Source organism: Xenopus laevis, chromosome 4L, assembly GCF_017654675.1.
Source record: "Xenopus laevis strain J_2021 chromosome 4L, Xenopus_laevis_v10.1, whole genome shotgun sequence".
NCBI classification, from domain to species: domain Eukaryota; kingdom Metazoa; phylum Chordata; class Amphibia; order Anura; family Pipidae; genus Xenopus; species Xenopus laevis.
The window spans coordinates 91,711,335-91,723,337 of NC_054377.1; the positions used below are offsets into that span (position 1 = coordinate 91,711,335).

A 12,003-nucleotide genomic window follows, 5' to 3' on the forward strand; every position below is an offset into this window, starting at 1 on the left:
TTGGCTTGCACTGTTAGAGCATGATGTGTTAAATAGGTGGTTAATCTGAGGCCCAGTGATTTTGTGATTACATTCAGCATATCAGCTCTTCTTACTGCTCGGACACAGTAATGATAGAGTAACTTGAATACCAATGACTTAGAATTAGTAACATCTCTCACTTCTATTTAACTAGTCTACATTCCAATCCTAATAACACTCACCCAGATTTGCAGTTTCACCCTCTTGTCATTTCGATATACTGTTTTCACTTTGAAGTCTATGCCGACAGTGCTTACAAATGCAGATGTGAAGGTGTCATCAGCATACCGAAAAAGGAACGAGGTCTTTCCCACGCTGCTATTCCCGATTATCAATAATTTGAACATATAGTCAAAGTTCTGGTCTGAAACATCTCTGTAACCATACCTGGAATCGGTAGCAGAAGCCATCTGCAACAAAAGATGGTATAAGTAATTTTGTTTCAAAGTTTCCCTTTCTCGACTATTTATTATTTGCAGTTGGGACCCTTCCAACGGAACTGCACAGATTAAAGATGCAAACATTTGTATGTGTCCATTACACAGTGCAGTATATTCTGTGTATATAAATTCTGCGTATATAAGCCTTTACAACCTCAACACAGAGGATGAGGCATTCTGTCTCATAAACACTGCAAAATAATTGTTAATGAGAGCATGGTCCTTACATGGAAATATGAATAATGCCACTCATAGTCACTATGTCCTGGTGTAATGTAACTCAGAAGTAAGTTAAGAGTACCCTAGACTTGTGACCCACAGATACCAATGTTGGGATGACAGTGCCGTGCAGCACACTAGGAGATTTACTCACATTTAGAAAGTGTACATGTCTGAGCAATAGCCACCTCAGAGCACCATTGTGTCATAAGCAGCATATTTCCTATTTATGTAAATAGAAACTTTGCTTCAGGCCCGGAAGGACATTTTAGTTGCCAGCAGTCAAAATTTTTAGCATTGAATATGTAGTAGCAAATAATTTAATATCTTACTTATAATTGCCTACAAAATTAGGGTTTTTTCATTTATCCTATATGTCTTCTTTGAGCAAATATCTGATTGATAGATATGGGTACCTAAACTAGGAGAGCTTTCTTTCCAAAACCTTAAGACCTAGATGGATTACTGCTTATCTGTAAAACATTTCTTATACCAAATCCACTGCTTCCTCCATAAAAGCCCAGAAATTATTAACCAAATGGAATGTGAAATAATAGTCAAAAGCAGGTCTCTGCTGCAACCTTTTAGTGTTTATTAACACTGTGTTAATAGACACTGAAAGTTTGCAGTACAGTAGCTTTCTCCCAGTCCCTGGTTACTATGTTATTATTCTTGTTTGAAGAAACTAAATTAGGAAGAATACGCTTGAAGGATATACTGAAAGTAAAGGGCAATCATTTAGAAAGACTAAAGAAGACTGTCCTTATTTTAGAAGAGAAGTACAGAACTGGGGGTTAAATGGAAATTGTTTGGATCAGGTTGTAGTTGGCACAAATCTGTGTGTGAACTAGATAGATCAGTGCCGTGTAGAGTTGCCACCTGTCTGGTTTTAATTGTTTAAAACTGCCTGCCTGTATGTCAAAAATTGAAATCGGGGAAAAACTTTGCACTTATTGACAAGGCAGTCAGCTAATCGCCAAGTAGCGCATCATAGTCCCACCCCAAGATGTCACATGCCATCCCTAAATGCTACAAGCCTGGCCACAATGGCGTCAGTTCCACCACTTATGTCACCAGTAATGTAACTAAGGCGGGTCGGGCCTAGGTGCAGGCCATGCAGCCGGATTTACAAGATTTACATTACAAGATCAATAACATCTGTACTCAGTTTGTCTTTATGATCAAAGTACTTTTGTTTTACTACCTGTTGAGTACGTACATTTCAGCTCTTTGCCATAATATTTTTCTTATTCCAAGCATATTAATAGCTTCTTTACACAGACTGCAAATCTTTCTCTCTATCCTAGCAGTATTTATGTAGATTTTAAAGGGGAACTATATTGAAAACCAACATTTAATGCACGCTTTATATTAAGCTGGCCATAGACACAAAGATCCGATTTTCAAATCGTGTGTGGAGAGTCCCGTCATTTTTCGTCCCACGGAGATCGGTCGTTTGGTCGATCGGCCAGGTTAAAAGATTTCAGTGGTAGACAGTCACCAGCTTTGTCGGGCATAATTTTCGTACGATTGCTGTCAGGGCCAAAACATCGCTGATCTGTTCTTTTACTACTCTATTTGATCTGAATGGTTAGTGGCAGGTCGGGAGATGGGGAAGTGTGATTGTTCAAGGATTGAACGATCGGATCTTTGCATCTATGGCCAGCTTTACAGAAATAAGGAAACTTCCAAGAATAACCAATTGAAAACTATCTACCATTTCTAAAATAATCAAGTAGATCCTAACTATCCCCCTCTTAGCAATTTGTCTCTCCAAATGTATACTTTGTTTTGGAGTCTTCTTTTTGATGGACTTTAATACATTATTGGCCCAGGCTCCCTTCGATTAAATCAGGTCTGTGCAACTAGACAAGGGATCTTTATAGCCTCTGGTCTGCCCAAGACCTTTCTTAATTATGTGCAATCAACCTAATGCAGGATCAAAGATGACCACAAACATGGTATAGAAATATCTGAATAAAGGCAGATCCACAGAAATTCTGGTTCTCCAGTTTTTATGCTGCTGAACCTGTGTGCATACAAATGGAAGATGGGGTCTGATATGCAAAGACTATGGAGGGGCCTGAGTTGCAAGGACTGCTGCCTGCCGGATACATTTCTGACTGATATAAACAGTAACTACATTGAAGAAAAAAGGTCAAAAATCTCAGTCCACTATTTGAAACTGAGGGGCACAAGCGTCATCTGGGGGGCACTAGGGTGTGTGCTAGGGTATTGAGTGAATTGTGTGTTGGGAATGATGACAGGTATGAGAGTATGATCATGCAAAAAAAATAAATGAATGAAACAATTACTGGATACATGTATAATGATGATGGAAACAAAGAAAGCAAAAGTCTACATGTGGAAATTAAGATATTTGAAAGTTTAATGCATTTCAAATGCATTAATTTTATATTTTATGAACAAGTCAAATGCACAATAATGCAACATCATGCGTAAAACAGCAATGCACTGTGACTAACAAATTTTTATTTTGTGAGTTGTGAAAATTTTCACAAACCTGTGCTAGAATCTCGCCATGCATTTAGTTTAGTTGAGAAAAAAAACACTTTTTATGTGCAAGGAAAAACACACAAAGAAATAGCCATTGACTCCAATCCATTTGGTGTGAAAAAAAACTTCCATAAAAATGCAATTTGTGCAAGAAAAAAAGAAGGGGTTCTTTCCACCACTTGCAAATCAAGTAAATCAGATGAGGGCAAAAAAAACCCATGGAGTTAATGAATATCACTTCATGAAGTCTTGTAACCTTGTTAATGAAGCCGACATTTTATGAAGTGGAAGCCTAATTACTTATTCAATCCTGAATGTAAATCATCAACCCTGCCTATAGCTGGTGATTACCCTCATAATGTGTTTTTTCAGTGCCCTGTGAACCTGTGATAGGGTTACCAAATTCATAAGACGATACAACCATGCCATGTGTTCAGGATACCCTTTATTAGTGGGCCAGAACTGTGGATAGGCAGGAAAGGCACATGCCTTGGGTGCAGTTGGGGAGCGAGCAGAGAGCTGCAGGGTGGATCAATTGAATCAATATGGATCAATTGAATAAGTTACTAGGGGCAGCAGAAAGTAACTTCAGAAGCAGAATTTCTGGTTTTCGAACTGGAAATGTGACTAATTTAGTACAATTGTCCTCTCTGCACTAGTGATGTGCCCCCCAAACCCTCTCTAGTGTAGGGAAAGTAAGCACTGGGGGGGCAAGCGGGGCCCCAAGGCCTGAGGCAGCTCCTGACATTGAATTGGAGCTGATTAGTGAGGAGTTAATTTTTCACCAAGTTTCACAGCGAAAATTAAGCCCATAAATTCCAATGGGTGAAAAAAATAGTTGAGAAACAAAAGCATTTTGTCGCCTATAAACTTCAATGCATTTTGGCAAATTTTGGGCATTTTGCAAATTCTTTGCGATTTTAAAAGGGTCAGAATTGCTCATCACTAAAGCTTATCAATCGATGCCAGCTGGTTTGGTGTGAAGACCAGTAGGGAAGGGGGAGTTGTGGGCAAGGATCAGGAATGGCACCAGACCAAATAGTATTTGGATGTCAATACTATTTAGCCAGTGCTCTGCTTAATTACAAGGTAAGATGAGATAATACTACAAACTGTAGAAGATGCTTAATGATTCTCTTTCATGGATGGCTTTTTTATTTGTTTTTAAAGGTCACAGAAATGTTACCATCTTCCTTCATGTTCCCTGCAATCCCCCATGGCAGTTCAGGCCTGATGCGTGCGCAGACCTAAATTTTTCCACCATCGGGGGAAGGGGGTGCCTAACACATTGGCTTCCTAAGAGACTTTACTTTTCTTGTTTACTATTGTTTCCAAAACATTTTGTAAAACCTCAATTTTTTTTCTTTGTGAGTACTGCATTATAGATTGCTGACTCTGCAAGTCAGCCAATTGGATCAGATGGCATCTTTAATTTTTTTTTTTATATATATAGTTTATATAGTTTTTTTAACTATTTAACTTCCTCTTATACACCTTACCAGCTTTCAGATGTAAGTCACTGAGCCCAGCAGCCAAAAAACAAAACAAAAAACAATTGCTCTGTATGGCTAAAATGTTATTGTTATTGTTACATTGCATTACTTTTCTATTCAGCTCCTCTTTTATCATGTTCGATGACCCTAGTAACCACGTAGCTGCTTTAGTTCCGAACTGGAGAGCTGCTGAAAAAAAGCTAAATAATTTTAAAAAACACATAAAGAATAAAAAATGAAGACCAATTGCAAATTGTCTCAAAATCACTCTCTATGTCAGTCCAAAAATTTGAATGGTAATTTCAAGGTAAATGATCTATTTAAACTACAATAGCTTTATTTTAGCAATAATTCCCCTTTAATATTTGTTATCTTGGTTGCCAATTATGTGAAATTCCCATGGATACTTTATGGATAATGGCACACATGCAAGTACATGACTATCAGTGACCCACACTGCTAGGCTAATCCTTTGCATGTCAATGCGCACACATTCAGGTAGTGGAAGGCAGCAGATTCACGTTTTTTGCCGGTTGTGTATAAACCTCAACGGAGAAACCAACCTGTTTAACATTAGCCTTAGTCGATACTGTAAAGCTGGCCATAGATGTAAGGTTTTTAAAAAGATCTTTTCGTTATCGTTAGACCAAACAATCGTTTAAATGTTTTTTGTCCATCAACTAAAAAGACCATTTCAAGCGATGTTGTCTAGTTGAAGCCAGGAAACTGAGGGTAGCTGCCTGCTTGGCCCTGCAAACAATTGTACAATAGATAGATTTCACTGTGACTGATGAAAATTTTCTAACCTGGTCGATCAATTTTCTGACAGATAACGGACGAAAAATCGTTAGATGCGCGATCGTTCGATTCCCACTAACCTCACGATAATTTGACGGATTGATTTAATTGCACTAAAATTGGCCGTTCATCAAAGAAAAATCTTTGCGTCTGTGGGGGCCTTAAGTTAGGATACATCATTCTGGAGCAGCACTGTTTATCTTTCTACATTCATTTGGTCTAATGAAATAAGTTTCAGGGCCATATTCATTATCCAGCCCACGGGCCTCCAGTTGGATAGCCCTATTCTAGAACACAGGTTAAAAAAAGTGGCTTAGATAGGAAGGGAGCCAGTAAGGTGTAGCCCTTCTGGTGTGGGTTTTGGGGGGCCCATGGGTGTGGTTAGTAGCATGGTCCCTATCTATAGTTCTGTCCCAGTCTCCATTCCCTTTACTTTATTTACTACCTCATAATTTCACTCCACCTTGTCCCCCCTCACTACTTTTAAGCTAAAGTTATAGTTATAACCCAACAAATATTGGTTTAGTGTTGTGATAATCCCTTTAGGGCACTGCTCACTGCCGACATATCCGAATGTGAACTGACATACCCACAAGTGCACCATGAAGTATTTTGCCAACGCTGAGCTGAAAAATCACACAGACGGGGACATTTTCTACATCGTATTTTAGTGCCCTAACAAGTAACTAGCAGAAGCTGTTGCACGCTGGACAACTGTTCAGCGTGTTGGAAAGTTGGAAATGGGTCAATGGTCAAGTTCACAATTCATAAAAAAATATATAGTTCCTTTAATGTGAATGTCTGCTCACTTGCGCATGTGCAGAACTAACCTATTGCCGAGAAAATATGTTGGGAAAGAAAGTGAAAGTATCCCCTACTTATAAATAGAGCATCTTCTCCTCTTATAATAAGAGCTCTGTAGCTACTGAACACAGAACAGATCTGTATCTGTAGAACAAAATGTCCCAGCATGATGTGAGCACTGCAAAATATAAATTTATATTAAAATAGTTTATCATACTGAAAACATTTCTGGAAAGATGTCTTAAAAAATAAAGAAATATTATTTTTATATATATTTTTTGTAATCTATCCTCTCTATGCAGTCTCTAAAGGTCAGGTTCATAAACCCCAATTCATGCCTGTTGCCATGTCAACAATGCACATATCTACTGTTGCTCCTAGTTAGATCATCTGTAAATGCAAGTCCTGTAATAACCACTGCTGGTGTTTGTCAGCCATTCCAAATTGAGCTAATTAGGGCTCATCTACTAAAGCAAAAGCTAAAATGGGTGCAAAATTGTGCATTTCTGGATGTTATTTACAATAGTACTTTACTCCCGTGTATGCTCATTACAACTTGCATGTAGTATCAATGTGTTCAGTCTTTTCTGATGATTTTTCAGTCTGCCTGAGATAGCATCCCCAATGCTGCCTCCCTTACCTTCCCTGCACTTACCGCTTTCTCGTTGGTGTGAGCTGCATTGCTAGTGCAGAGAGCGCAGTTATGCACTAAAAGAGACAGATTTACGGTTTAAAAAATGGCAATACTTCTCTTAAAGTTACCGGAGGTGACTTTTCAGTCCCTGGTAACATGCCTCACACTGCCTCCTGAGACATGATTCTCATCTTACCTGATGGTAGGAGCGGCCCTGGCCCTATTGTGTATATGTCTTTCCTTCTATAGGACATATTGTGGATATCAGAAAGCCTTCATTAGCAGGGGCATAACTACAGAGGAAGCAGATCCTGTGGCTACAGGAGGGCCCAGGAGGTATAGGGGCCTCATAAAGCCCTAATTCATTTACTGCAAAATTATTTGTAAAACTGGTCAACCTCTAGACATTGTAGGCACATAAAAAAAAAATTGCTTTGGGGTCCAGTAATATCTAGTTACGCCACTGTTTAGTAGAGTACGAGCTCCATTAAAATTCATAAATGTGCTCTACTGTGGCCGTGGGTGATAAAATGTCCCTAGTTTCCTTCCCACCAAAAGTACTGGGAACATACTCAGTGCAAAGTAGCTCAAAGTTTCCTCAGAAAGTGGATGCGGCATGTAAGTTTTCCCACTGGCGATTCACATTACTGCTGCTGAAACTAGGGACTTCAGTAGTGTGGATACACTGCAACCAAAAAAGCCCTGTATACCATTGCCCTAAACCATATTAACAAAGTGAAAAAGTGACCTTATGTTGCTAAATTGACTGCTCTTTCATCACACTGTATTTTCACAACATCCTTTATGTAATGAATTTACATTTTTAAGAAAGGTTTGTTACAATTTAGAATAAGGATATAATACACTGAACTTGTGCATTATAATAAATAAAGTACCCCTTGTTGGAAAATATGAGGATATTAAAAGTGACCTCAGAGTTCCATGACCTGTATAAAAGCACTCGGCCGAAGGTCATGGAACTCCTCGGTGACTTATATTATCCTTATATTTTACAATAGGGGGTATTTAATTCACTATATAAATGCTACAGCAGGGCTGTCCAAATGGTAGATCGGGATCTGCCAGTAGACCTTTAAAGTTGGTCTCCAGTAGATCTCAAGACACTGTCAACAAACAGCTTGTCTAAATTACCCTATTTATTCTGTAAAGGTGATACATTGTTGATTTTTTAAATATAGTAATATAAATTCTCTTATAAATCAATATAATAAAGTAATATTTTCCATGGAACAGAATGCTAACAGTGATATTATGGATGTAAATCATAATGGGACAACATTTCTAAAAGTAGAACCTGCATTCTTTAAGTATGGGCACTCCTGTGCTACAGTGTATACACAACTCACATTCTGGGGGAAGTTTTTATCCTAAAAGTCCCCCTTAGCAGATCAATGTATTATAAAATAATAATCATCATTATTATTGTTGTTGTTGGAATTATACAGAACACCAATGTGACATGTCATTTAAAAAACGACAGTACATAATTATAAATGATAAATTATGAGAATACAATAGTGTTGCCATTTAATTAGCTGCATTGGCTGCGCTGGTTCATGTTCAGTTTACAAGGTGCTTTATTTTAATGTGCATCCTGCAGTTGTAATCCCAGTAAAGCGTCCCTTAACCTGGCCATTGATGCAAAGATCTGATCGTTCAAATCCTCGAACAATTGGACTTCCCCATCTTCCGACCTGTCACTAACCATTCCGATCAAATGAAGTAGTAAAAGAACAGATCAGCCGATGTTCTGCCCCTGACAGCAATCGTACGAAAGTTATGTCTGACAAAGCTAGTGACAGTCTCCCACTGAAAATCGTATGATCGGCAATACACGCAGAGATATTATCGGCAGCCGACAGAAATTTTCTAACCTGTCCGATCGACAAAACGACCGATCTCCGCCGGACGAAAAATGTCGGGACTCTTCACACACGGTCTGAAAATCGCACGAATCCTCGATTCGTACGATCGGATCTTTGCGTCTATGGCCAGCTTTATATTTCCATTTTAACCCCTCACGTCCCTGAATTTCCCCCACTGGCTCATAGTGTAGAGGGAGGCACTGCTATGTCGGATATACAATATAAAAATGTTTGGAATTCCTATTGGAGGTGGCAGGAAACAGTAATAATAAAGAGCAACTTGCTATGGGCATGAGCACAGCCACTAACTGTGATGTTGCTGAATAAGAGAAGAAAACAAAGAAAATAACAAGATATTGTTATATCTGGAAATGACTAACTATTAGTACCCAACTACTGCTGTAATAATGATATATTATTTTTTGTCCTATTATACCAAGAGGCATTATGGGTGTCCAGGGCTAGAATCTGAAAACAGAGACGAAACGTTGCAATGGACTAGAATTTCCCATTGAACCTAATTAGTTTAAACTAATACAATTAGGGACACAAACTTACTTTAAAACGTGGGACGCAGACAACTACGAGCAGCAGCCTCAGCCCCTTGGTTCGGTCCTGTTTCCCTTCGCTGCGGAGTAGTACAAGCGCTGCCTCAGGTCTCCTTCTGCTTTATAATCTTCTCCCCCACCTCAAATGACCTCAGTACTTGTTATTTCTTTGCCCTGTGCCTCAGTCACTATCAATTTTCATCATGTCTCCGGGCAACTTTTCATTGTCTCTTCCTAAACCCATTAGAAATAAGCTGCTCAGGTTTGTGAGGAGCAAGTGTAGCCTGGGCGGGGCTTGTCGGGAGATATCAGACGTGTGAGGAGGCAGCACCGGGGAGACTCATTCGCAGGGACTAACTTGTAGAGAGAAAAAGACATGGTGTTGGTAACAGGAAGAAATCCAGCTCTAGCGTGGTTATTTGAAATCACTACACGGCAATAAGAGGTAAATGGCAGTGTGTGGGGCAAGAATGGCACCTATTATTAGGACAGCTTATGCACCTTCCATATGAGGGGCTCTCTCCTCACATTAAGTCTACAAAACAACACTTAAACCTATAAAAAAAAAACTGATTGTCTGTCTTACCACCAGAATTATGATCCTTTTTTTATTGAAGCTCAAGCATGTTTCAATTCAAACACCCAGTGCACAAAAAGTGAAGAACAAAAAGTGCCCATGGCGCAAAGTTGCTCCACTTAAAGGAGAAACAAACCCTTAATAAAAAAAACCCTTCCCTACCACCCCAGCCTAACTGCCCCCAGGCAGAGGTGCTTCACCAATGAGGCGAGTTGAGGCTGTCGCCTCAGGCAGCAGCGCCCCACTAGGTACCAGGGGCAGCAAAAATGCTGCTCCTGGTACTTTAAGAGCGAATTTCTGGGGGAGGGGGGGCAGCTGCAACTGCTGCTGCCTCAGGCGGCGGAGGGGCCAGGATCGCCCCTGCCCCCAGGGCAAATGCCCCTAACTCTTTACTTACCCCTTTGTGCAGATTCTGTCCAGCGGAGTTCACGGCAGCCATCTTCCGAATCTTTGGAATGAGACCAGCACATGTGCAGTTTTCTGTTTCGCGACAACTGTGCATGTGCCGAAAATCACAAAAATTGGTGAAGATGTCGCCCCTAAACTCCACTGGACAGAATCTGCACAGAGTAGGGGCATTTGCCCTGGGGGCAGCTAGGCTGGGGGCAAGGGCGATCCTGGCCCCTCCGCCGCCTGAGGCAGCAGCAGTTGCAGCTGCCCCCCCTCCCCCGGAAATTCGCTCTTAAAGTACCAGGAGCAGCATTTTTGCTGCCCCTAGTACCTAGTGGGGCTCTGCTGCCTGAGGCGACAGCCTCAACTTGCCTCATTGGCGAAGCACCCCTGGCTGGGGGTCTATGTAGGGTAGAAGGGTAAGGTCTTTTTTATTAAGGGTTTGTTTCTACTTTAAGGAACAGAGAGCTAACCAGTTGGCAAAAAGTCCTCAACCCATAAGCTGAAAGGCATTAAAGGGCAAAGGTCTCCAGGTATCCCATTGCTGCAATGTTTAGGGTGACCCCTTAAAGGAGAACAAATACCATTTTACAAGTGGGGTTCCAAAACGTAGGCACCGCCAAATGACTACTTTTACTTACCTGACAGCCCGGCCCTGCGCCTATCAGCAGAAAACCGCACTGGCCTTGGGTTCTACTAGCGAGCACCACTAAGCGATCCTCTTCCTGCTTCTTCAGTTTTCAAATTCCCCAGGGCAGATGCATTTACAGTAAAATGAAATATCCAGCTTTATCGTTAAAGCTCGGCTTTTTCGATGTACTGCGCACGTGCAGCCGCGAGAAGACCCAAAGAAGCTGGAAAAAGATTGCTCCGTGGTGTTCGCTGAAATAACCCGGGGTGGTGCAGTTTTCTGCTGATAGGAGCACCGGCCCGGGATGTCAGGTAAGTAAAAGTAGTCACTTGGGGGTGCCTACTTTTGGAACCCCATTTGTAAAATGGTATTCGTTTTTCTTTAATTCGTTGGACTCCTCACTCTGCAAGGATTAGAGAGCCCCTTTGTCTCGATATCTACAGCCAGAAGGCTTTAAAGGCTCCATTTTATGTGCCGATTGCAGGGCCAGGCTTCAGGGTTTTTTTTCCTCAGGATAGGGGTCATATTGATTGCCATAGTAGCATACTTTGTTCTGGCAGGGCTTCCCTGACAAACATTTTTCAGAGGGGGCCCAGCACACACACTTACACCCAACCACGTTCCCCTTCAGGCCTGCCTGCTTACAAGTTTAGACCAGGGACAACAAACTACCCCACAGCTGGGCTCCCTTGGCCCTCAATCTCCTAGAGGTTGTGTGGTCTGCTGTATAGGTAGTTACACCACCGCCTCTAGGGTTGTCATCTATCCAGTATTTTACCAGCCAGGCTGGTAAAAATTATGCTTGATGCCAATATTATTAATAGGGAAGAAAGTATAAGTATATAAATTAAGGCGCCAGTATTTGGCAGAAGTGGCAACTCTACATACTTCTACCTGAGACTATTGTGACAATCAAAATGTCTTGTTTACTATTGCACCATACATGGCAAGGGAAACAAACAGCTGCACTGCTGTTGCTAATTAGTTATTGCTAATTGAAAGTGTATGAAAATCAAAAATTACAATTTTAAAATGGGGGATTCAG

The 12,003-nt window shown here is 40.7% G+C and overlaps 1 protein-coding gene across 1 annotated transcript in view; it reads right to left on the reverse strand.

Moving 5' to 3' along the window:
• rab3b.L (RAB3B, member RAS oncogene family L homeolog) overlaps positions 1-9,430 on the reverse strand; it is a 51,113-nt gene extending 41,683 nt beyond the window's left edge. The window contains 2 exon segments of the mRNA NM_001092851.1: positions 204-431; positions 9,371-9,430. Coding sequence (NP_001086320.1) covers positions 204-431 — 228 coding nt within the window. The 5' untranslated portion in view covers positions 9,371-9,430.
• Positions 9,431-12,003: the final 2,573 nt, after the last annotated feature.